This window comes from Equus przewalskii, chromosome 5 (assembly GCF_037783145.1).
Source record: "Equus przewalskii isolate Varuska chromosome 5, EquPr2, whole genome shotgun sequence".
NCBI classification, from domain to species: Eukaryota; Metazoa; Chordata; class Mammalia; order Perissodactyla; family Equidae; genus Equus; species Equus przewalskii.
In genome coordinates this window covers 13438479-13465976 of record NC_091835.1, presented here as the reverse complement: position 1 = coordinate 13465976, position 27498 = coordinate 13438479, and the positions used below count along the sequence as shown (strand labels likewise).

At 39.1% G+C, this 27498-nt stretch overlaps 1 protein-coding gene across 30 annotated transcripts in view; it reads left to right on the top strand.

The window, feature by feature from the left end:
* The window catches only part of DOCK10 (dedicator of cytokinesis 10), a 263891-nt gene that overhangs the window by 100891 nt on the left and 135502 nt on the right, over positions 1 to 27498 (top strand). For 25 of the 30 annotated variants that reach the window (XM_070619963.1, XM_070619973.1, XM_070619968.1 and 22 more), the window contains exons 2-3: positions 13342 to 13461; positions 25859 to 25948. In XM_070619963.1, coding sequence (XP_070476064.1) covers positions 13342 to 13461; positions 25859 to 25948 — 210 coding nt within the window. The remainder of the gene's footprint in view (positions 1 to 13341; positions 13462 to 25858; positions 25949 to 27498) is intronic. The other 5 variants (XM_070619965.1, XM_070619961.1, XM_070619975.1 and 2 more) reach the window with 1 other exon arrangement.

The window sequence follows — 27498 nt, the reverse complement described above, 5'->3', positions numbered from 1 at the left end:
CTGATTACACTTACAATTTAGTGTAATCAACCCATTTTTCTAGCTAGTCCTTATCGATCCTATTAGCTCCCCATTGCTGACAAGCTTAACCTGCATGTGTGTGGGTGAGAGCTACGGAAAGAAATTCTAAGTATCTACAACTTTGATTGTCCCCTAATATTTATATTTGCAAAGCTAATGAGTTTAATACTAAACTAATCCTAAATTTAATCCATTTCTTTTGATCTGGAAGTATAAATATGTGAAAATATTTTCTAGGCTGTTTCCTCAAGGAAAATAAAAGAATTTCAAAGTCACTTTCCTTTGCTCATTTACATAATTAGGTAGCTTGCCTTCCTTCTTCCTTTGGGGGATAAAGGAGCCTGACTTGATTTAGGAGTTACACAGAGGAGAAGGTGCCCTTTGTTAAAACTTCAGTCCTTTTTCTTATGTTATTACCTCTTTTGCCTCCAGTAGAATCATTAGTTATCAAAGTTTCTTTGTGGTTGTTTTCAAGGAAATTTAGATAATAAATACAAAAGCATGTAGCACAGGTCCTGAGACATAAAGGAGGTAGTGTCATCGGTATTGGTTGGTTGGTTTGACTTGCTTTTGAGATATGTTTTCGGGTAAAATATGTGGGGTAATTTTCATCACTTTCAAATACAGACAAATCTATATTTGTGTGGTATTTGGTGGTTCACATAACATTCTCACATACTTCATCTCCTTGATCTTTGCAACAACAACGCCCTAAGCAGGAAGTTGCCCTTTGACTCGTTTAAATCAACTTCATTAAGTTCAACTGAAATGACTCGTCCACGTTCCGTATCTGGTAGGTAAAGACCCTCAGCTTTCAGCTAGAGATTCTGCCTTCTAATCCTGTGTGACCAATGTGCAGAGGTGCTTAAGTAACTCACCAAATGTTTATAGCTCCCCACAGACCTCAAAATGTTGTAGTTAAGGCCTTGCTAATTGTTCTTCCCTTTTTGGCTGACATTAGCTTCTAGAATCACATACATAATCTGTAATTATTTTCCCTGGTCTCGTTTCCCCAGTGTTTTGTGCGTCTTTTTCTAATTACTTGAAGCTGTTATGGTTGAACTTCTTGTGAAGTCCCCACTGTGAGTATCTACGTTCCCTCTCTGGTGGATTTTCAAAGGGTAAACAATTTTAAAATCAAACAACTCCCCAGTGTTTCTATGGAGGCATGAGAGTTTTGAAAGACTAAGTTCATTTTTTTCACAATGATGAAAGCCATGATGTTTCGTTATAGAAAATTTGGAAAAGGCAAAACAGAAAAATCCTAAATATCATAGTCCTATCCCAATATAGTTACTGATAATGTTTGGATATGTATCTCTAATCTTTTTTCTTTACATTTTTAAAGTTTTGTGCAGTTATTCTGGTGAGCAATATTTATTCCCACTTTTATTTAGCAATAATATGTCAGCAATTTTGCTAGTCATTACAAACAAAAACATCAGAGTTTTTCTTTGTTTTTTTTTTAAATTTCATGTGTACATCATTATATTTAGATTTCTGTGTAGACTACATCATGTCCACCACCCAAATACTAATTACCATCCGTCACCATCCACGTGTGCCCTGTCACCCCTTTTGCCCCCTCCTCTCTCTCCGCTTTTCTTCTGGTAACCACCAATCTAACCTCTGTATCTTTGTGTTTGTTGTTGTTGTTTCTATCTTCTACTTATGAGTGAGTTCCTATGGTATTCAACTTTCTTTGTCTGACTTATTTCACTTATCATAATACCCTCAAAGTCCATTCCTGTTGTCACAAATGGCAAGATTTCATCGTTTTTTTTATAGCTGAGCGGTATTCCATTGTGCATATATACCACATCTTCTTTATCTGTCCATTCCTTGATGGGCACTTATGCTGTTTCCAAGTCTTGGCTATTGTGAATAATGCTGCAGTGAACATAGGGGTGCTTGTATCTTTATGCATTAATGTTTTTCTGTTCTTTGGATAAATACCCAGCAGTGGAATAGCTGGATCATATGGTAGTTCTATTGTTAATTTTTTGAGGAATCTCCATACAGTTTTCCGTGGTGGCTGCACCGGTTTGCATTCCCACCAGCAGTATATGAGGGTTCCCTCTTCTCCGCATCCTCTCCAACATTTGTTATTTCTTGTCTTTTTAATAATAGCCATTCTTACAGATGTGAGATGATATCTCATTGTAGTTTAGATTTGCATTTCGCTGATAATTATTTATGTTGAACATCTTTTCATGTGCCTGTTAGCCATCTGTATTTCTTCTTTGGAAAAATGTCTCTTCAGAACGTTTCCCATTTTTTAATTGGGTCGTTTGTTTCTTTCTTATTGAGATGTATGAGTTATTTATATATTTTGGATATTAACCTCTTATCAGATATATGATTTGCAAATATCTTCTCCCACTTGTTAGGTTATCTTTTCATTTTGTTGATGATTTCCTTTGTTGTGCAGAAGCTTTTTATTTGGTGTAGTCCCATTTGTTTATTTTTTCTTTTGTTTCCCTTGTGTGGTAAGACATCTTATTCAAAAAGATGCTGCTAAGATCACTGTTGAAGAGTGTACTGCCTGTGTTTTCTTCTGGAAGTTTTATGGTTTCAGGCCTTACATTCAAGTCTTTAATCCATTTTGAGTTAATTTTTGTGTATGGTGTAAGATAATGGTCTACTTTCATTCTTTTACTTCTGGCTGTCCAGTTTTCCCAACTCCATTTATTGAAGAGACTCTCCTTTCTCCATCGTATGTTCTTGGCTCCCCTGGCAAAAATTAGCTGTCCATAGATGTGTGGGTTTATTTCTGGGCTCTTGATTCTGTTCCATTATCTGGGTTTCTGTTTTTGTGCCAGTACCATGCTGTTTTGATAACTATGACTTTGTAGTATATTTTGAAATCAGGGAGTGTGATCCCTCCAGCTCTGTTCTTTTTTCTCAGGATTCCTTTGATTATTCAGAGTCTTTTGTTGTTACATATAAATTTCAAGATTCTTTGTTCTATTCCTGTGAAAAATGTCACTTGGGACTCTGATAGGAGTTGCATCAAATCTGTAGATTTCTTTGAGAAGTATGGACATTTTAACTATGTTAAGTCTTCTAATCCAAGAGCATGGAGTATCTTTCCATTTCTTTGTGTCCTTTTCAATTTCTTTCAACAATGTTTTATAGTTTTAGTGTACAGGTCTTTCACCTCTTTGCTTAAATTTATTCCTAGTTATTTTATTCTTTTTGTTGCAATTGTAAATGGGGTTGTATTCTTAATATCTCTTTCTGCTACTTTGTTGTTAGTGTATAGAAATGCAACTGATTTTCATAGGTTGATTTTGTATCCTGAACTTTTAATGTATTCATTTATTATTTCTAATAGTTTTTTGGTGGATTTTTTTTGGGTTTTCTATATATAAAATCATGTCATCTGCAAATAGTGACAAGTTTTACTTCTTTCTTTCCAATTTTGATCCCTTTTATTTCTTTTTCTTGCCTGATTGCTCTGGCTAGGACTCCAAGACTATGTTAAATAAGAGTGGCAAAAATGGGCATCTTTGTCTGGTTCTTGTTCTTAATGGGATAGTTTTCAGTTTTTCACCATTGAGTATGATATTAGCTGTGGGTTTGTCATATATGGGCTTTGTTATTTGAGATACTTTCCTTCTATACCCATTTATTCAGGGTTTTTGTCATAAATGGATGCTGCATTTTGTCAAATGCTTTCTTTGCATCTATTGAGATGATCATCTGGTCTTTTTCTTTGTTTTATTAATGTGGTATATCACATTGATTGATTTGTGGATTTTGAACCACCCCTGCATCCCTGGAATGAACCCCATTTGATCATGGTATACGATCCTTTTAATGTATTGTTGTATTCGATTTGCTAGTATTTTGTTCAAGATTTTTGCCTTGATGTTCATCAGTGATGTTGGCTTGTAATTGTCTTTTTTTATGTTGTCCTTGTCTGGTTTTGGTATCAGGGTAATGTTGGCCTCATTGAATGAGTTAGGAAGCTTTCCCTCCTCTTCAGTTTTTGAAAGAGTTTGAGAAGGATAGGTATTACGTCTTCTTTGAATGTTTGGTAGAATTCACCAAGGAAGCCATCTCGTCTTGGACTTTTGTTTTTTGGGAGGTTTTTGATTACTATTTTGATCTCCTTACTGGTGATTGATCTATTCAAATTATCTATTTCTTCCTGTTTCAGTTTTGAAGGTATATGATTCTAAGAATTTATCCATTTCTTCTGGTTTATCTAATTTGTTGGTGTATAGCTTTTCATAGTATTCTCTTATAATCTTCTGTATTTCTGAGGTGTCCATAGTAATTTCTCCTCTTTTGTTTCTGATTTTATTTACTTGAGCCTTCTCTTTTCTTTACATGGTGAGTCTAGCTAAATGTCAATTTTGTTTATCTTTTCAAAGACCCAACTCTTACTTTCATTGTTTTTTTTCTTTTGTCTCTATTTCATTTATTTTAGCTCTGATTTTTATTATTTCCTTCCTTTTACTGATTTTGAGCTTTGTTCATCCTTCTTTTTCTAATTCTTTTAGGTGCACTCTTAGATTGTTTATTTGAGATTTCTCTTATTTGTTGAGGTAGGCCTGTACGACTACAAACTTTTCTCTTAGTACCACTTTTGCTGTATCCCATAAATTGTGGCATGTAGTATTTTCATTTTCCTTTGTCTCCAGGTATTTTTTTTATTTCTTTTTTGATTTCTTCGTTGACAAATAGTTGGTTAGTAGCATTTTGTTTAATCTCCACATATTTGTGGCTTTCTAGTTTTCTTCTTGTAGTTGATTTCTAGTTTCATAGCATTGTGGGCAGAAAAGATGCTTGGTATTATTTCAGTTTTCTTAAATTTATGGAGACTTGTTTTGTGGCCTGATATGTGATTTATCCTGGAGAATGTTCCATGTGCATTAGAAAAGAATGTGTATTCTGCAGTTTTTGGATGAAATGTTCTCTATATATCTGCTAAGTCCATCTGGTCTAATGTGTCATTTAAGGCCAATGTTTTCTTGTTGATCTTCTGTTTAGATGATCTATCTGTTGATGTAAGTGGAGTGTTAAAGTCCCCTACTATTATTGTGTTACTGTCTATTTCTCCTGTTATGTCTGTTAATAATTGCTTTATATATTTATGTGTTCCTATGTTGGGTGCATAGATATTTACAAGTGTTATATCCTCATTGGATTGTTCCCTTTATCATTATGTAGTGCCCTTCTTTGTCTCTTGTTTCAGTTTTTGTTTTAAAGTCTTTATTTTCTGATATAAGTATTGCTACCCCTGCTTTCTTTTTATTGCCATTTGAATGGCCTTTGAATATATCATGACTTTGAATATATCATGCCACTCCTTTCTGGCCTGTAATGTTTCTTCTGAGAACTCAGCTGATAGCCTCATGGGGTTTCCTTTGTATGTAACTTGTTGCCTTTCTCTTGCAGCTTTTAGGATTCCCTCTTTGCCCTTAATTTTTTTTTTTTGCAGGCTTTTTTGGTCAGGAGGACTGGCCCTGAGTTAACATCTCTTGTCAATCTTCCTCTTCGTCTCACCCCAAAGCCTCAGTACATAGCTGTATGTCCTAGTTGTAAGTCCCTCTATCTCTTCTATGTGGGATGCCGCCACAGCACGACTTGACAAGAAGTGCATAGGTCTGCACCTGGGATTCAAACCAGTGAACCCCAGGCTGCCAAAGCGAAGCATGTAAACTTAACCATTATTCCACTGGGCTGGCCCCTGTCTTTAATTCTTGACATTTAAATTATAAGGTGTCTTTGGTGTGGGCCTCTTTGGGTTCATCTTCATTGGTGCTCTATGTGCTTCCTGCACCTGTTTCCTTCCTTAGGTTAGGAAAGTTTTCAGTTATTATTTCTTCAAATAAATTCTCTGCCTCTTTGTCTCTCTCTTCTCCTTCTGGGACACCTATAATAAAGATGTTAGTATACTTGATGTTGTCCCAGAGGTCCCTTAGACTGTATTTGTTCTTAATTCTTTTTTCTGTTCAGCTTGGATGATTTCCTCTACTCTTCTGTCAAGCTCACTGATCCATTCTTTTGTGTCATCCACTTTGTTGTTGATTCCCTCTAGTGAATGTTTCATTTCTGTTATTGTATTCTTCACTTCTGATTGGTTCACTTTTATATTTTTCAATTCTTTGTTGAAGTTCTCAGTGTATTCATCTACTCTGCCAAGATCAGTGAGCATCCTTATGGGTATTGGTTTGTACTCTTTAACAAGTGGATTGTTTACCTCTGTTTTGTTTCATTCTTTTTCTGAGGATTTATCCTGTTCCCTTTTTTGGAACATTTTCCTTTGTCTCCTCCTTTTGCCTATTTCTCTTTGCTTATATCTATGTATTAGGTAGATAAGCAACATCTCCTGATCTTGGAGATGTGGCATCAAGTAAGAGATGCCTTTTGAGGCCCAGCAGTGTGCTTCCCGCTTGTCACCAGCTCCAAATGTTCCAGGAGTGACCCCTGTGTGGGCTACATGTGCCCTTCTGTTGTGGCAAGGTTTCTCTTGCTGCAGGTGCACTGGTAGCCTAGGTTGGCCCCATGGCTGGCTAGTTGTAAGGCTCAGCTGTGTGCAGCTGCTATGGTAACTTTAGTCACATTATTGGATGAGAGGGGAGGGCCCAGGATAGCTGGCTGCAAGGTCAAATAGCACATACCTGCTGCTGTTTTGCTGTTAAGTGAGTCAGGCCCCTAGTGTAGGTGGTTGCTAGGCTCAGGGGCTCGAAGTTGCTGTAGTCCTCTGGCCTGTGAGGCTATTGTCAGCTCTCTCAGTAGCACAGCTGGGTAGGGCAAGCCCCCAGCCTGGCAGCACACAATCATTTCAGGCATTAAAGGTGGGGCAGGTCCCCTATGTGGCTGTTTGAGAAGGCCAGCAACACAAGTCTGCTGCAGGTGACAAACCTCACCACTCGCAGGCTCACACACTCCATCAGTGCAGTCCTGTCCCATGGGCATGCTCTGCCCCACTGAGGAGGACCCACTCACTCCTCACACACTCCAGTACAGGCCCACCCCTCACACACACCCTGCCTCGTGGAGGTAGACCCACTTACCCTGCTGCAGGGGCCCCACATGCCCCGCATACGTGGGCCCACAAGTTCTGCTCAGGCCTGTTGGTGGGCAGGGCCAGTCCCTAGGGTGGGCTCCCTGCCCTGGCTGAGCTGGATTAAATCGGTGCTCTAGTGGGCAGGGCAAACCCCTGCACTAACAAACCAAGGAAAGAAATCTAATGGTGTCTGTCAGTGTTTGTGTCAGCACGCCTGTACTAGGTCACAATAATGGCTGCCACCAGCATCTCAGTCCCTGAAGAGGTGGTTCCAGCCAGCTCCTGCCTCTCCAAGACATGCTCCGAACTTTTCAAGTAAGTCTCTTTCACCAAAGGACTATGCAACTTTCTTTTTGGTGGTTTTGTATTGGTTTCTGGAATGGGTGGATTTGTGCATGGGCCCTTTAAGAGCAGGCTTTTCTTTCTCTTATGTTCGATAGCTTCTGTGGGCATCTTCCCCGTTGGCTTTAATAGCCAGCAAAGCCAGGTATTCTGGCACTCATCTTGGTGGTGTTGAATTCAAAAGCTGCTTATTGTGGCAAAGCTCTCCTTCTCAGATCCCCCACTCCTCCAGGAGAAGCTTCCTACCTTAAGGTTGCTCTGAGCCATCAAGTGCCATGGCTCGAATGTGGGTTTTTCCTCAACAGAAAGGTATTTCTGCCTCTTCTTCCTCAGTCAGTGTTGTTCCTTGTTGTGGAGGTTTTTTCTATCCAGTTTCCAGTTCTCTCTCAGAGGTAATTGTTCCACATGTAGTTGTAAACTTGTTGTGTCTGTGGGAGGAGATGAGTTCAGAGTCCTCCTATGCCACCATCTTCCCAGCAATCCTCTGAAAAACTCAATTTTAATGGGCATGTATTATTTCTTAGAATGGATGTACCATAATTTCCTAATAATTCTTTATCCTTGATGATTTCTTGTTTCATAATTTTTAGCTGGCCTTGTCCTTTAGGCATTACCACCTGTTAGAGACCTAGGTATTCTGGCTTCAAACTCTAATGTCATAATATGTGTGAATCTAGAATCATTGTCAAGAAGAACTTGACGTTCTTTCTTCCTGAGGTAGTGCCTTTTGTCTTTGCCTTTGTAGCCGGGTTTACCATCTTGATCATGGACCTCAGCCTCCTCATGTTTTCCCCAAAAAGCCAATCATATGCAAATTTTGTGTGTTAACTACCTTTACTGAAGAATTAAAGAGTTACAAGGAGGAATCATGGCATGTTCTGCACAATTATACATTGATTATTCCAACGCTTATCCTATTTTCATTGTCCTTCCCAAAACCCATTATAGCACCAAGACTTTTTCCACTTTACACACTTCTTTGAAAGACATAAATCACTTTTTTGGAGCAGCAGCTCTGATGTCTTCACTTTTGGGGTATAGACTCCACCAGCCTACCTGCCTGCTATCCCTCTTAGACTAAGGTGAATATGTTTTCTCCATCTTGTTACAAAAATAATGTTGCAAAAACATATTTGTATAAATCTGGGATTATATGTGTGGTTATTTCTTTAAAATAAAGTCCTGGAAAAGAAATTCCTGGAAGAAAGGATATAAACTTATTTACTTAATAAATATTCATTGAGTGCCTACTATTTACTCTTTGTACACATTAAATTTATAAGTGCTTTAAATCCATGACTAGTCAAAATTTAAAACTCACAGCCTTTATTTACTTAACACTTATGTAATGAGTACTGTGAGTGTGGTGCTAAGAGAATAACAAATATTTCCTCATTTAATTTATGATATAGCTTCTATTAAGATGTTCATTTTACAGATTGGGAAACTAAGGCACAGAGATTCTAATTAATATGCCCAAAGTTCCACAGCCCATAAGTGGCAATGCCATCACTAGAACCCCAGGAATTCTGGTTCTAGAACGCACATTACACTCTCTGCTGCATCTTGTCATAGAAAACCTATAATCACACTCTTTTTAACTTGGCACTTCCCTAAAACAAGGCTGGGTAGTCTAGGTTATTTCTTGGTTAGATTGTACTTCCATATTCTGGAGAGAGGTCCAGGGTAATGGTTTAGTCATTTAATTTTTCAGTGTTACATGCTTCAAATGCTTATATCTTTAGTGTAATTTCTTCACCCTTTGATTTTGAATAATAATGATGAAAATAATTTAGATCCTCGTAATGGAACACTCTGTTCTTGAAATTAGAATCTTTAGCTAAGGCATGGACAATCTGCTTACTTCAAACCCAGTTAGATGGCTCTTGGCAGCCCTGGCTATTACCAAGATGGCAGGTTCACCAACTCCAAGACGTAGATGTTGTGTTGGCATTCCATGAGAAGTTGTGGAATAAGTAGAGGAGAAGAAAGCATTTGTTTTTGTGACAGGAGCCCATTCTTCTGCTGTGAAGTTGAATTGGAGGAGAGCTGTGGATTTGGGGAAGTAGATCAAACAAATGTCTTAATACTAAATAGGAAGAATAAGGCCTATTGCCACTGTGGTGCAACACCAACTCTGCTGCATAATAACAGGTACTGGTGGGTGCCTTTTCCCATGCCGGGAGTGATTTTAGAATGGCTAATGAAATTCATTACTCATTTGAGAGAAAGAGAGTAAGAGTAAAAAGCGCTACAAAAATCCAATCCAGTTCAGGGTAATCTTGGCACATGCCTTATCCCAGTTGGAGCATTTCCAAAAAGAAAGAGGCGCATTAAATTCAGAAGGGACAACCCAACCATTGTAAAGCTGTAAATCAATGCTGCTCAGTTCTCAGTTTCACTCAACGTCTCTGCAAGGAGCAGTAGTGGGAAATTAACTGATCCCACCATACTTGTAGACATCTGTCTCTTTGACCAAAACACTGAGCATCCAGCTCTCTCATTCCAGAGAGAACTACTTATTGTATAGCCTGGATTCTCACCATCACTGATGCATAAAGCATCCTTGGCAAGCATTGCCAAATTCTAGGCTCTAGGGGCTGTGGAATACATCACTGTTATTTTCATTTGTAAACTTCAAATCCACAAAATATTGAACCGTCAAATATCTTGAATGTTACACATTGATTAACAAATTCCCTTGAAAGATGGAACTTTACTGATATATCCCCCAGAGATCAAAACTTAATAAATTATATGAAGCAAATTTGTTAGACTTTGCAGCCGCATGTCGAAATAACTTCAGTGCAACCTTTTGAACAGAAAGACTTAATAAATGCCATTCATTGGTTGGTTGGTTGGTATAGCCTGAAATGAATAAATAAAAATATACCTTCCAACAGATGCTTACAGGCTATGCCTTTTATCAGGAATATCAAAGAGAGTTTAGGATTTAGTTTTTCTATGGTTTTATTAATAGCCTGTGACTTGTGAGCTCTGACTTTCCGATTATACTCATTTAGGCGGGATAAATTTTAGGTGGAAGGTGGGCCCTGTTAAAACATCTTTGAAGATCTTCTAGGTCTTCAGGTTATTTATTAATGCTCAAGTTTGTCACTAATGGGAGAGAAAATTTAAAAGATAGTGAGACCAAGATTGTAGAAGAACTCTTAAAACATTCTTCTGTCATTTGCCTTTAAACCTATAAATTGCAACGCACACTAAGCCACACCCTCACACTCCTGGTCAGGCTGGTGTGAGAAAGGGGGAAAAGAGGGCAATGTGTGAATAGCTACGTTGTGGGCTGTTGGTACATGAGAACTGAAGGGCGTCATAAACTTAAGCTGAAGAAACAGTGCAGGAAAGGGATGTAACCAACCAAATCTATGGCAGAGAGAAGAGCTTCGTGACGGCTTTACCATACATTGTGGCGTTTTTGCTACATTTTATACACAAACATAATTTTAGGGAAAAAACAAGTTCTAGAAAAAGCCAAGTGTTTCAGGCTTGAAGGCCTATGGGGCAGTTGGTAATATAAATGTGTGATTTTGCAGGGTATGAGGTAATAGATAAGGACTACGAGGTGTGTAGACAAACTGGAATGAAATACAGGAGGCCCCACCCTTATTGGTGGTTTCACTTTCTGTGGTTTCAGTTACTTGTGCTCAACAGTAGTAGGAAAATATTAAATAGAAAATTCTAGAAGTAAACAATTCATAAGTTTTAAATTGCACACCGTTCTGAGTAGCATGATGAAATCTCTCGCCGTCCTGCTCCATCCCATCCAGATGTGAATCAGCCCTCTGTCTACTGGATTCATGCTCTGTCTGCTAGTCACTTAGTGGTTATCAGATATTGCAGTGCTTGTGCTCAAGTAACCCTTATTTTACTTAGTAATGGCCCTAAAAGTGATGCTGGTGATTCGGATATGCCAAGAGAAGCTACAAAGTGCTTCTTATAAGTGAAAAGGTGAAAGTTCTCAACTTAATAAAGAAAGAAAAAATTATATGCTGAGGTTGCTAAGATCTACACTAGGAATGAATCTTCTGCCCCTGCAATTGTGAAGAAGGAAAAAGAAGTTGGTGCTAGTTTTGCTCTCACACCTCAACTATATATGTATAGGAAAAAAACCAGTCTATATAGGGTTCAGAACTATCCAAAGTTTCAGGCATCCCCGGGGGTCTTGGAACATATCTCCTCAGATGAGGGGTAACGACTCTACCATTACTTAAAGGCATTAGAAGCCAAGCAAAAATAAAATAAAGTAAATATTTGAGCCAAATCAAACATCTGGACTCTGCGTTTGCTACTTGAGCAATCAATTTGTGATCCTTGGGATTAACCTTTGCCTGGGAAAATATGGAAATGGAACTTAAAATAAATCTAAATAGAATAATCATATCAAAAGACAGGGATTCCAGAAGGACTTCTTTTTAAATTACCCACGTCACACCTAGTGACTCTTTATCTCCTACTTCAAAACGCTGAAGGTTTCACAGCTCTTTCCCTAAATAGATTATGTTGGGCAACTAAATTTCTCCAAATATTGCATGAAGTCCTGTATTTTTATTTGCTAAATCTAACAATCTTACTTGAAGTCCCTTCCAGAAAGAATATTCACCTTACATGGTTTACCTAAACATTTGTAAAATGGGTTTGTTCTCGTTTTGCTTGTTTTAGTACAAAAAGTACGTTCTGATACAAAGTACATTTTGTTTGTTTTAATACAAAAAGTACTTGTTGCTGGCCCACTGTGTTGCATTTTGTTTTGTTTTATTTTTTATATTTGGAAAATCATCAAAATAAACATTGACTGCTACTCTGAGAAGACCATTAGCAATTACTGAGACGTCAGTGACAGTTTCTGGGGCTTTAGTAGCAGAAACTTTCCAAAGAAGGCCTCAGAAATCGAAGCTAAATCTGTGTGAGGTGTGAGGAGGGGCAAAGTTGGTGGGAAACTGTTGATGTCATTAACTTGGAAAAGAAAAAAAAAATTTTCCATTTACAAGATCGCTTTAGCATCCAAATTTCATAGTGACCACTCCAACTTCCAGGAGCGCCCCCAGAATCCAAACAACCATCCCTTTTCATTTAGCTTGAGTAAATGTTTCATCAAAGGACTGGGGAACCAGACTGTGTCCTTGTTTTCTGCTTTGTAAGGTTTTATTCTTTCTTTGGAGTTCCATCTTTCTCACTTTGTGAGTCCTGTACCGTTCGGAGTAAACACATCAACCCTGTAATGAAACGATCACACCTTCTCCCACTGGCATTTATCTTTTTGGCTCGTGGGCAGCTTCTTTGAAGGAAGTGCCTCTCTTCTCGGCTGCAAGATTTTAATGCAGTGTGATTATCTGGCTATTTTTCAGTCTTCTTGGTTTTCGCCACACTACGTCCATAATGGTTGTGTTGTTCAGTTCTATTAGAGAATTACCTAGCTTCTCTCTATAGTGGCACAGAGGCTCAGAGCCAAGCAATTAATCCTGACACAGGATCCATACTTCATGACCACTAAGACAGCATGTGATACTTTGATTGCTAGGGGGCCAACATTTTAAAATAGACCCAAGTAGACCTCACAAGGAAGTATCTAATTCATCAAAAATGATGATGAGCATCTTAATGCTAGGAAATTCTTCACACTTACAAAGATCAAGTTTACATAAACATGTAGTCTATGGATGTGGTAGGGCTGAATACCGTGAGCTCTGGGCACTCAGTCTGAACAGCTTGAATTACTGAGCGAGATGTCAAGTATTTCAGGATCTCATTATTTCAGATCTGGAAATAATAGTTATGTGGCTTTGCCCTCAATGCCTGGAGTCTCTGTGACTCCACTGAAAAGGTTGCTTAATGTCAAAGCCTTGGTGATACTAAAAAATGAAATCCAGCCACACGCTGAGAGGAAGTAAGATTATATGCGTCAGTGGTTAATATCATATTTTCTTTTTCTACAGCAGGAAAAGCCCAGGCTTCTCGAGCCTTTGGATTACGAAACTGTCGTTGAAGAACTTGAAAAGACCTATCAGAATGATCCCCTTCGAGATCTCCTATTCTTCCCCAGTGACGACTTTTCAGTAAGTTCTCCTTTTTAAGCCATCCATACTTAGGAGGGCCCCACAAGATGACCCTCTCAAACTGGGTCCCTGTCTTCTCTTAGACTGGGGAGCTCAGTGCTCTTCCTGTGGCCACCCTACATGACAGTCATTGCAGCGGGAGTCCACATCCCGCATAGTAAGTGCCCAAGGACCTCCCAAAGTTGGAAGATTGGAGGCTCAGTGACACAGTGGTCACTTGGAACGAGGGTGGCACAGGGTGCTGCCTGGTTCCAGGTGGTACTGTGTCCCTGCCAATGTCTGGGTTTCTAACTGCCTTACCTGGTCTCACAGAACACTTCCTCCCTCAGGCCATTTCTAAGTGAAAGATTCTAAGCAACTGAAACCAACCAATGGCAAAGGCAGGAATCTCTTGGCACAAAGATGCAATTCTTAAAAATCACCCTTAATCTTGATAAGGCAATGTAGAGGCTTGGGGACAAAGAAAGGTAGGCAAGCCCATCTTCATGGACGGATTTGTGATCTGAGATATCACCCCTTTAGGACAATACTCACTGGCACATAGAATGCGCCTGAGGGTGATAGAGAGAGTGAATAAAAAGAAAATTCATTTTGGAGATGAACACAGTGAAGTTATGGATGATGAGCACCCAAGTGTCCGAAACATTCCATTAATAGTCATATTAAACATTTTTAAATTGTTGGTAAATATCTAACTATGTAAACAGAGATCACAGTGGGCAGATGATAACCTTTCCTGTTTTTTCCTAAAAGAAAGGTACTCATAGACATCACAAACATCGATGTCTTAAAGCAGATGAAAAGGCAGTTCAGGGTAACTCTGTGAAATAGCCACTGTCCGTGGAAAGCCCCGTCAAGAAGCTGGGGCCTCAGTGCTCATCCTTCCTCAAATAGTCTCAACCTTCCGTTCCCTCTCTTACCTTTTCACCTTCCTCCAGGGATTAATAGAAAGGAAGGCATATGGAAGTTAATAATTTTCTGTTCTAAGTACAAAAAATGATGGAACAAGGTAGACATTTGTAGGTAGGAAAAAAGGAACTCTCCCAATCTACTTTTCAGATGTTTAAATGGCTCCCACTTTAGCGTTTGAGGCTGTCTGAGAGAGGCTTCATCTCATGCAGAAATCTCATTTCTGTGGTTGGACCAGGCCAAGGCAGCTTGGACTGCAAGCACAAAGTTGAACCACGTTTTGTTTTTTTAATTCCACATCCTCATTTTCTTTCAGACTGAAGGTAAACCTTGATGAACAGCCTCTTTCTGTTAACACACAAAAAGCATGAAACATGGAGTAGCTTTTCTTCTAGCTCTGTAATTCAGAAATAAGTCACAAATATGTTCCCTCAGCTCAAGAAGGGAGTGGAGGCGTGCAGACAGGATGTAACATTTGCACTGAACTTGAATTCATTTTTTGGCATCTTTCCACACTCATTTAAGTTAAAGACTGACTGATTACTCTATGACTTTTGCCATCCTTAATGGTGTAAACAGAGTGTATGATAACATACTGTTTTATTTTCCCCATGTGAACATTCCAATGAATATACTGTATTTTTTTTATCCTGTGCTTGCTTAAAATACTTCTTTGCCACCTTCCCATTGCCTTCGAAATGAAGGGCAGACACCTTAGCATTGCCTGAGGGCTCCTCCAAGATCTGGTCCCTGGCCATTTCTCAAGGCAGTTGTCTTCCCTCCCCACCCCACCGCCATCATACACAGTCATCTTCATTTCTAATTGGAGTAAAACACTAGCACAATTCTGAACATACTACTCTATCTCCCCTCAGACTGTTTCCTTTCTTTATTCATCCAACAAATGCATTATATATAATACTGAACATTAGGCATTAATCTCAGAATGGGGAAATGGCAGTGATTAGGAAGGAATTACCTTATTTTCATGGAGCTTACCTTTTGACTGAAGGAGCGAGGCAAAAAATAAGTAAAGAAATTAACAAGATCATTCAGATAAAGACCAGATCTATGAAGAAAATAAAACAAGGCTCTTTGATAGAAACTGACTAGGGGAAGAATTCAGTTGGACTGCATGGTCGAGGGCAGCACCTCCGACAAGGTGAAATCTGAGCTGAGTTCTGAATTCCCGAGGAGGACCAACCATGCTAAAACCTGGGGAAGGAAGGAGGGTTTCAGGCTGAAGGAAGAGCTGTTACAAAAGCCCTGGAGAGCTCTGAGACTGAAGAATGGGATAGTAGGACAGAGAGAGTGGTCAGAGATGAGGTCAGGCAAGGACAAGATAAGGCATTTGTATCTTATTTGAAATACAAGTGGCAAGTCACTGGAGTCTTTCAAGAAGGGGAACAAATGACCTGGTGTATATTATTAAAAGCTCATCTGGTCTCAGGTCTATGACACGGTGTAGAGGAAGTTGGTAGATCAGCTGGGAGAGTAACTCCCAATTAGCAGGTGCTCAAGACATATTTGACGCCACCTAGTCTCTATCATCAGAAAATGTCATATCAGACAAACAGCTAAAGTTTCATTTGCATTAAGCCCCTGACAAACAAAGGATAATGTTGAATACTATTACCATGTAAAGTTGCAAGTTTTTGAACAAAATTCAAATGAACTGTTTTCCTTCTTTCCTGTTCTACAGAGTAAGAGTTGACCAACAATGGCCCATGGGTGGCCTGTCGCCTATTTCTGTATGTCCTATGAACTAAGAATGGTTTTTGTGTTTTCCTTTTTACGTTACTGTTTTATTTTCTTCATAGAACTAGTTAAGTAGTCGAAGGAAAAAAAGAATATTTTGTAACCCATGAAAATTATATGAAATTCAAATTTTGGCATCCATAAGTAAAGTTTTATTTGAACACAGTGACACCCATTCATTCACCTCTTGTCAATGGCTGCTTTCATGATGCAATTGTCTGTTGCAGAGTTGCAACAGAGGTGCAGTAATTGCAGCCAAGATAGAAGGCCCTAAAAGATTCACTATCTGACAGTTCACAGAAAAAGTTGGGAGATCCCTGCTATACAGCACAACCAAGTTCATTTTTGGGTTTTTTTCCTCTCCCTTTGTATGGAGTAAAGACCCTTCCTCAAATGCCCTCTGCCACTGCTCCATCCACAGCCTGTGTCACTTTTTGGGGGTGTTGCTCACCAACAGCAAGCCTCCTGTTCACCTGGCTAGAGCATCATTTCCCTGGCTCATCCTTGAGCAATGGATAAGGATGCTCTGGGATGTGTCCACTCACCCAACCGGAAGAGGTCATAAAATGACCACTCCAATCCCAAGGCATCCCAGAATGGAAGGCGGGGGGCTGGGGGGGGGGGCAGCTCCAAACTCCCTAGCCTCTCTCCAAACATCCTTAGCTCTATGTGCCCTACGCCCTGCAGAGGGAAGACTCCAGCTCACTTCTGTGTCTCCTCGTTCCCAAGCACCCACACTTGCAACAGACATGATTCATTACATGGTTTGTTTAATCAATATTTATTCAGCACCCACGAGGTGCTGAATATAGAACAGCACTTCCGAGCTGAGCGAGACTGACAAGAAAAGCAAAAGCCCTGTGTCTAAGGAGTGGGCCCTAATATGGATGAAAAATAAAGTTGATTAAGAATGCTTATGGTTAAGACAGATCAGGAAACTGGGGCTTCGTTTGGTCCTTGTTACCCCTTAAAGGAGATTAGTTTTTACCATGGCAGTACCCTATGTTTCTCTCTCTTCACACTGCTGGCCCAACCCATCCTCATCCATTTTTGCCTGGATCCCCAAAGTGGTCCTCCTGCTTCCTCCTTTGCTCTGCTTTGATTCACTTAAAGGAAGCTTTTAGACTATAAATCAGATAATGCCATGCCCCTAGTTAAAACCTTCCAGTGGTTTCCCACTGCCTTAAGTGTCAGATCCAGCTCCTTGCCATTGTCCCCATCAGCTGCTTCTTGATGGTCCATGAACCCTGATCTCTTAGCTTTGCTTCCCTCGGTCATGACATGGATACCTAGCATTCTTTGTGTTCCCTGAACTTCCAAGCTTGACGTCTCTGTAGGGCCTTTGCACTCTCTGCACAGCTGGGTCCTGTTTTTCATTCATGATTCAGTTCAAATGCTACCCCTTCAAAGAACTCCTGACTTCCACCTCCATGACCCGCTCCCACACTGTGTTCCTCTGTCAGGTCACCCTGTTTGCTTCTCTTTCTAGCACTTCTCACTACTTAGAAAGATCGAGGTTTGCCTTTCAGTCCTCTGTCACTTGTTTCTCACCCTCGAACAGATAGGACAAGGATATGCTCTGTCTTGATCATCGTGAGACCCCCCCAGCTACTAGAGCAGCACCTGACACAAAGCAGATGGAAAATGAACATTTGTTCCACTATTATCTTTCAGAAATATCTAGCTTATCATTTCGGAATATAACTTTAATCCTTCCATCACCTTTAGGAACCAAAAGGCCATTCTGAAATGAAATTTGAGAATAAAGAGAATGAAGTGATTAGCTTTGCTTGATGTTGAGGAAACTGATCATTAATAAGATGCTTCCCTCTTTGACACGAGTCAACATGTCACCTTAAAAAAACAAGACTGAGATCGTGATCCCCTTCTCCAGAGGCCCTTTCCATCTGGTACAGTGTTCAGCACATAGGCGCTATCAGCAAAGATTAATTTCCTCCTGCAACACTTAATGTACTCGTTCATGTGCTTTGTATTACTAGGCAGGGAAGAAATCACTTCATGTCTGTATTTCAAGTACCCAACACGGTGTCTAGTTCATGGGCATTCAGTAAAGATTGTTGAACTTTGAATTAAAATCATCTTCCAGGTTACTAGGCTAAAGTAGCAGCATTTCCTTTATCTTGGCACACCAGGTAGAATCTATTCCTCCTGGTGCGTGGGTGCTGGGAGCAGGCAGTGTGACCTTCTGTACTACTTGCATCATGATGATTCACTAGGAAGAAGCAGTCTAGATGCATTTATTAACTCATTCATTTCAAAAACATGTACTCCTTGGGGTCGGCCCAGTGGTGTAGCAGTTAAGTTCTTGCCTCCACTTGGGCAGCCCAGGTTTACCAGTTTGGATCCCGGGTGCCACCCTATGCACCACTCGTCAAGCCATGCTGTGGCAAGCATCTCACATATAAAATAGAGGAAGATGGGCACAGATGTTAGCTCAGGGCCAATCTTCCTCCAAAAAAAAAAAATCTGTACTCCTTCAATAATTATATTTGCTATTCTTGTTTTCCTCATCTTTCTTTATGAAGCTGGTAGTAATAGAAACTTAAGACCAAAAAATAAAGAACTTAGTCACCAAGTTGCGGCTTAGTAAAATAGGCAAGGAGAGTAAAGAGGGAAAAGCACTCCTGAAGAAGTTTCAAGGACACACTGAATCATGGTGTGGGGTGATTCCATTGAAGGAGAGGCTGAGACAAAATGGAACAAAAGGTGAGAAAGCCAGAAATGAGTCTCTTGCTGAGCGAAAGATACAGAAAGCCTGAAGTGGAATCATTTCTGAGAGGTACGAAACGTTAAGTAAGAAAGTTCAGAGGTCAGAAAACTGGCAATACTGAGCACTGTGGGAAGGCCCCCTGACCACCTGTATTTCAGTAGTGCTCACACGAGTGAAAGTATTCTATTTCAGCTCAGCTTCATGGCCCACCTTCTGGGAACTAAGCTCTCAAAAGTCCGTGTTGTGTGCCTGAAACAGCCTGTCAAGAGATTTTCATGGTTTTCTCAAATCCCGTCGTCATATCAGTGGTTCAAAATTAGTGCCTCAAGGATTTCTGAAGCATCTGCGATTTCCATTGGCTTACTATAGATAGTGAGTGAATTGTGATTTCTTAACACACCAATGGCTTGTTCTTTTCAGAGTATGTTTTTAGCTGTAAAACGCCGCTGGTATATGGGGACTTCCAGACTCAACCACACGGGTCATTTTGTGAGAGGAAGCAGAAAAACCTTAATAGCTTTTCAATTGAAAAGCAGAAAAGTCATGAGTTTTTTTTCTTCTTCTTCTTCTTCTTACTTCCCCGACTGAGACACAGCTTAACATATAGGAATCTCAACCTCTTTTTAATCCTTGGCTTCTGAACCTGAAAAGCAGGCTTTAAATGGCTCACAGTGTTCGTGCGAGAACACTGTAATTGCAATTTAAAAGCTAAGTAATAATCTTTGTCAAACTAGGCTATTTGTAAGTTGTAATATTCCTCTCGTTTACAAGCTAATGAAGCTGAGAATCAGAAAGGCTCCTATTCAAGGATATAGAGTAACTGTGAGGACAGAAAGCAGACATAAGCACCTTGACTTTTGCTATTAGAGTTTCTGTCTAAACAGCATGCTTTTGGCTGGCTGCTTCTTAGAAAAATATAGTGCAGAACATGGAGAAAAGACTAACACTCTGAATCCCACAGTGAGTGGTGCCATTAGAAAGTTGGTACTGTAGTGAAGCGATTCTAGAGTGCTTATTTCAATTCAGTAAGAATATATAGAGATTGCCCTGGGCTCAATGTACTAAGAGTATGTGTCCACATAGACTTGTACAAGTATGCTCATAGCAGCATTATTCCTAGTAAGCCAAAAACGGAAACAACCCAAATGTCCATTGACTGGTGAATGCATTAAAAAAAGTGTGGTATAGCCATACAATAGAATGTTGTTCAGCCATAAAAAGGAATGAAGTACTGATACCTGTTCCAACATGGATGAAACTTGAAAACATTATACTAAGTGAAAGAAACCAATCACAAAAGGACCACATATGGTATGATTGTATTAACACGAAACATCCAGAATAGGCAAATCCAGAGAGACAGAAAGCAGATTGGTAGTTGCCTAGGGCTGGGAGAAAGGAGAATGGGGAGTAACTGCTAATGGATATGGGATTCATTTTGAGGGTGATGAAAATAATCTAGAATTAAGTAGTGGTCATGGTTCACAACCCTGTGAATATACTTAAAACCACTGAATTCTATACTTTAAAAGGGGTGAATTTTGTCGCATGTCAATTATATCTCAATAACACTATTATTTTTTTAGAAAAAAAAGGATTGTTCTAGACATTAAGATAGGGCTGATGTAGGTTGTCAGAGATTGGGTACAAATGAATCATAAAAACACATCTACATTACTACTTCATTCTTTAAAAGGAAAAAACAAAATATACCAAAGAAACAAGAAAGAAAAGAAAGAACATGGCAAAACATTTCATTTATTGTTATATTTTATTCCCAAATAAGAAATGGCTTGTTCATATGCAAAAAATAACACACATGTAAAATGACTCACTGAATTAATCACTAGAAGAGCTTTCGGGTCTAAAATATTCTAGAGTTAAGCTGCAGACTTCATGTATGAGACAGATAGTAAATGATATAGTTCAGAGAAGAGAAAATGTGTGTTGGATGAATTAGAGAAGCTTTTCAAAAGGAGCCAGCACCTATACTAAACCTGAGATCAAGAAAGAAGAAAAAAAAAGGGTTTTTTGGGAGGAAGAGGAGCAGGGACAAGGCATGTGCAGGAATGAGCCCAGCATGGAAGAAGGAATGTGAGCAACCATATAGAAAACGGCCATGGCGGGTTGGCTGTGGTGGGTTGGCTCGTGTCTTAGGCCGGTTGTTCATCACGGGGCCATGTCTGCAGGCCTCACACCGAGCAGGCTTCTTCACTGAGCCTCCTTGGAGAGTGAGCTCAGACCACAGCCTCTGAGTCCTTGCCAAGGGGAGGGCCTGGTGCAGTAAAGTATCTTTATATTATTGGAGTGCTGTGGTTTATTAATGCTCGCATTTTTCCATATGTAGAATGTGTTGTCCTGCCCTCCTTAGAGGAGGCAAGATGCATTTTGGAGCCTGGAAAATGAATTACAAAAAGGGAAGTGAAAAGACTTGCTCAGGGATTTGTCAGTCCAAAACCTTGAACCAGGTCTCCAAACTTCCCTGCTTAGATGCTTAAATACTGTGATGGTTAAGTCCCCAGGCTTGACTTGGCTGGATGATGACAACCGTCCATTTATGGGCAACTGCTCACTGTTTGCACATTTCCCATTCAGTTTAACTTCAGCAAAACAAGAAAGACCTTCTCCTTAAAGCACAGTGAAGGTACTAAAGTGATATTCTGTTGTACTTTTTTTTAATTTTATTGAAGTCATAGTAGTTTATAACTGTGAAATTTTGAGGTCATAATAGTTTATAACATTGTGAAATTTCAGTTGTACATTATTATTTGTCAGTCACCATATAAATGTGTCCCTTTACCCCTTATGCTCACCCCCCAACCCTCTTCCTTCTGGTAACTACTAATCTGTTCTCCTTGTCCATGTGTTTATCTTCTACATATGAGTGAAATCACACGGTATTTGTCTTTCTCTGTCTGGCTTATTTCACTTAACATAATACTTTCAAGGTCCATCCGTGTTATTGCAAAGGAGACAATTTTGTCTTTTAATGGCTGAGTAGTATTCTTTTGTGTGTGTATATATATATATATACCACATCTTTTTTATCCAGTCATCAGTTTATGGGCACTTGGGTTGCTTCCACGTCTTGGCTACTATGAATAATGCTGCAATCTCATGTATTTTTAAAAAATAAAATAAAATGACAACAATACTCTTCTGAATGTGGTAAAAAATGTTTTTCAAACAACCAATGTAAGATGAGTGCCTGCTCTGCTAGAATAAAAGGCAATATCAGTGTCTTAATGAGAAAAGTAGGTGAAGATCACTTTTAAACACGTGCTGGGCTTGAAATTGATGGTGATGTGTTAGTTAGTAGTCCCTCTTGTGAGGCTTGTTGACTTCTCAAGCTGGGACTGACTGATTACTATAAACACCATCATTTTTGTCCCTTTTTTTGAGCAGCTGAGGTCTACAGTACTGTCAGAGGAAGCTCTGCACAGCCCCAGGATAGGAAAAGCAGCCTCTTTTATAGACTTTGATAGTGGCCTTTGGCCAATTGAGAAATAGCCCCGATGTGCTTGGAACGAAGTCTCCTGTGGTCATTTTAGCCAGCAGAATGGTGGCTGTGACAAAGCCGCAAAGACTGCCCACTGCAGAGTAAAGAGAAACAGAAAGTGCCAGGGCTGTAGTCGGGGATGTCTGAATATGGTGGGCCTGAAATTACAAACACAGGCCTGCATGCGTCATTTCATAAATAAAATGACAGCTTTTATTTCCAAATGCCTAATCTCTGGACAATAGGCCCCTTATAAAACTCTACCACCCAAAGGGAGCTCGGCTGAGTTCCAGAGCTGCCTCGGATCCATTTCACGCTATTGAGCTGTACTAATTGCCAACCAGACAGTTTATAAAAGAGAACAGGAAGTCTCTTGTGGCCAAGGCAATTTGTAGTGGTCTGAAAGCATCTAATTCTCAGAAAAGAAATTCTTAGTAACCATATTAATACCCCTAACAAATATGACTGTGTATACTTTTCTTCTTATTTGATCGATTTATTTTTGCTTCAACGGAGACACATTAAAGAAATCAAAAATGAGTAGAAGCACCACAATTCTTGAAGTTGAACCTTGTAGAGGCTTTCTGTAAATTTCTTTTTCAGGCAAATTCTCCAGTATGGCAACAAAATATAACAGATCCATAGCATGTTATACGCATTCGTTATACACATATTCTTTCTCTTATATCTTGTGTATTCAGTGCAAGGTGTTAGATGCGCCGTCATTCCATGCGTGAAGTGAAATCCTGTTTTAGATTTATCACATGGTCACATGAGGGTGATTCAGCCCGGGTTGTCTCCTTTAGTAAAGAACCAACATCATTTCATAACTAGAAGTCATCAGGAATCACTCATAGCCATTGAACACAGGATTCGTTTTTATAACCCCAACCTGAGTGAATTTCCAATCTCATACATTGCATATGAACGTTAGCTGTGTATTTGGGACCCTGTCTTTACATATGACATTGCAAATCAAGTAGCCATAAGACTATACTACTGGAAACCTAAGCCCACATTCCAGAAACTCACAATCAAGAAGAAAAACAAAAGCGTCTTAAACCAGCTCAGTATTCACTCTATTGTGTTATACCACGGAGCAGTGATCTTAGCGGGACAACAGGTTTGTGGTCTGACTAAACAGGAAGCTTAAATTTGGGCCATGTTACTCTGCACTCTATCAGATTTAGAGTATTTTAGAGCAGGTATTTTTTTTTACAGGCAAGAAGTTAACAGCAGGCTATAGTGGATAGTGAGAAAGAGGAATCTGTTCCTTTTTTGCATAAAAAGTTATAAAATAATGGCTGAAATATATAAAAATTTTTGAATTAGAGACAAACAAATCCCTAAATTTTTCAGTAGATTACAGAGGGTAATAGTTCCTAGAAACCAAGCAAATGACGCTGTGTATCTGAATTATCTGCCCAATCAGGAAATAAATGATCCCCAGATAATTGAAATCCAGCAGTAATCCCCAAAGCTCAAGTTAGGCATGAATTTTAATCTTCTGCTCCAAACTTTCGGTGGACTTTATTTATTGTTTATCTTCTAACAGAGTGAATAGTAGAAAAGAAGCAACTTGAAAGAGGAGATTCAAAAGGAATCAAAAATGTAGAATGTAAATAAGTCCTAAATTGGTTTTATTGTACTTCACGCGGGAAGCGATGGCTCCCTGTGTGTGTATCCATACTTGGCTTGAATTGATAGCCACAGCCTCTTTGCGCTTCCAGACTCTGTTCACACAACTGCAGTCGAGTCCTGGAGCAAGTGTGCTGACCAAGGAAACTCAGTCTGCAGCTATGTTTTAGGATGAGCATGTATTTTTACCATGTGATGTATCTTGAACATAGTTTCCTCATTATTTTGTATCTTCTGATCTTGTTAGATTCACATGGCATTCTTCCTCTTTCACAGTGTCCAAACTCCATGCTCCCCAAGCACACCACACACACACACTCAACACAGATACACTCACATACCATCCCCAGTAACACAGGCACATACACATGCTCACACATGACATTACATAGCACACACACACTCACACCACATATATTTACACATACACTCAAAGACAGCACACTCTCATGCATACTTGCATGCTCACACTACACACACACACCCGCTCACCACACACACACATACTCACACAGACACACTCATACACTACACTCAATCATATGTGCTCACACGGGCACATACCACACACTCACCCACCACATGCACACTCATACATGCTCACATAGTACACACACACTCAACAAATGAGTTTTTAAGCACCCAACTGGTCACTGAGGTCATAGCAGTGAACAAAACAAACCAGATTTCTTGCCCTTGTGGAGCTTACATCAAGAGCAAAGAAAAAGGGGGATTTGAAGAAAATGCGAGTCTTGGATTGGAAGAAAAGGAAGGATGCTGCCCTTGGTGGCAGAGCTTGCCACAGCAACTGTGAACTTAGAAGACTAGCTTCCATGGACCCCTCTCCTTCCCATCTTCTCCAAAACTAAGGAGGGGTTTTTAGACTCTCATTTGTTCCAATAAATAGTCTAGAAAAAATGCTCCTCACCTACGACCATTCAAATGAAACATTGTTTTCTAGAACTCCTGATGAATCACTTGTGGGTTTGCCGATGTACAAAATAAAAGATCCCAACTCTTGTTAACAAGTATGTTAACAGACTCATCTTAGCATCTCAGCATCTCAGTTATCGCCAAGGAGTACAGAAAGGAAGCTGATGGCTGGTGGTGGAAACTTACTGTTTTGAGGGCATCCTGTCCCCCCCAGCCTGATGGAGCTGGGGGTACGCAAAGAGGAAACAACCTGTGAAATCTGTTTTAGTTGTTTCATTTTAAGAGCTACTTTATACTCTTAGTTTATGTATATTCATTACATAGAAAGTTGTTTGTTTAGCATTGAAATTGAAAATATTTTGTTTATTTCAACAAAAATAAAGATACCAAAACACAACTTATTTTCTTCAAGGTCCAGATTTACTGAACAGTCTTTCTTCCCTCCTACCCCGAATTGTGGCTGCACACACACACACACACACACACAGCTTCTAAAAGGGGGTAAGTTTACCCTGTGGATATCCAAGAAATTATTTACAGTAAGGTTAAAATAATGCTGATTTTATAAGTTTTCTCCTTCATTTCAAATTTATTTTAGCCTTAACAACAACAACAAAAGATACCAATAGAAATAAACTAGTCAAAACATATAGATGCCCAAATTTTTGTTTTCTGCAGAGAAGGGAACAGCTTAAAATTGTGAGCTTCACTGATATAATAGTAATCACAATAATGCTCGTAGTGGTAATCAAGAGGGATCGGATCTTCTCCCCTAAAGATTAAATTGGTAAGAACCATGGAAGTTTCTCTGTCTTCTCTTAGCCTGAAATGCTAAGATCTGAGACACTTCGCTGTTGTGTTTTTGGTGCAGTGGTCTGCTCAATACTCTTCGGCTGGAAGGCTTAACTTCATCTCATTGTTCTTCCCAGACGGCAACAGTTTCTTGGGATATCCGCACAGTGTGCTCCACAGTACCTGAAGACGCAGAGCACAAAGCAGAAAATTTACTGGTGAAAGAGGTAAACAAGATGCTTCCAACCGTTTATTTTATAAATGTCGCTTTCCCCAAGATAGTTCTTAATACAACTTAGTTATTCTTGTCTTCCTCTCCTTTTCAATAGAGAATTCCAAATGCTGTGATTAGTTGATGTCTTTCAACCTTTATCACCTGTAGATGCTTTCCGTTTTCCTGTTAATCATTCTTCATTATTTTGTGACTATTCAAGTTTTGAATTTTTGCTTTATTTTTACTTAATTTAAAATCCACACGTTGAGAAATGTTTGAGTATTCTTACTAGGAAGATTTAATTTTATTTGACTTATTTGGATGGAGTTGTAGGAAATTTTGCATAATAGTGTTTCTTTTTTAAGAGATATGTTTGTTTCAGGTACTAACTATGCAAATAGTTAATGGTAAAACCCTGTGGACAGCTTTAAGGGACTGATAAAAATGTGTTGGTGTAGCATCTGCTTGCATTCAGTTAGTGGAGGGGAAGCCTACAAAATTGCTGCTTCTTCTAACTAGACTATGGACTGCTTTACGGCAGAGATTGGGTGGCACATAACAGCTACTTAGAAGATGTTTGCTGAATGAATAAAGGAAACCAGTCCTTTCTTTACAGAATATGCCGTGATAAAATTTAGCCCAGCAGAGGTGAAACTGAAAGCAGTGGAGTCTAAATGTAGTCTTTAATTCTGAGTAAGGAGGGTATCCCAATTAGGATTTAATTAAAGCTACAAACAATAGTGAAACCCTTTCTCAGCTCTTCACATATTTGTATGAATATAAGCTAACCTTATTAGTGTACATATTAATACTAATCTGATTAATCATAGATATTTTACGTTGTCCTATTCAGTCCAGATCATCTTTTGCCATAAATTTACCTTTGCTTTTCAAATTCTGTTATTTCATGTTTATTTCCGAAAGTTCACATTGAATTACAACACCTTCTAAGGAGGTATAAAAAACAAAAATGTGCAGATTGAGATAACATCAGGATATCTGAGTATACTTTTTTCACTTTTACTGATAAAAATAGTAAATGTGATGTTAGTACCATGATATGTTATTTACAGTTGCCTTAGAGGAAGTTTTAATATCGAGTAGAGCATCACTGTTTAAAAAAAAAAGAGTTGGCAAATCATTTTCTACACAAGAAACGTGTACAAAAGTCCTGCAGTAAATGCATGTTAATCTAGGTAGAATCTGAAACATTTATGAAATTGAATTTCTAACAGAGAATCTTTAACCAGGTCTGCTTGCATGTTGTTCACGAAAATATTGCCCTTCCTTCGTAAAGATCTTTAACTTTGTTGTTAAATTTATTTCTGTGTATTTTATAGTTTCGTTGCAAATGTGAGTGGAATTTTTAGAATGCATTTTCTTTTCTTACTGTTCATTGCCGAGATGTTTTTAAAAGCTGTTGATTTTCAAGTGTGCGTAACTAGCTTACTAAACTCACTTATCCTAATAGTTCTTATTTGATTTTTAGGTGTATAGTCATATCATCTTAAAACAACTAAAAATTTCTTCTTTTCTAATAAGTATATTATTTCTTCAATTTTT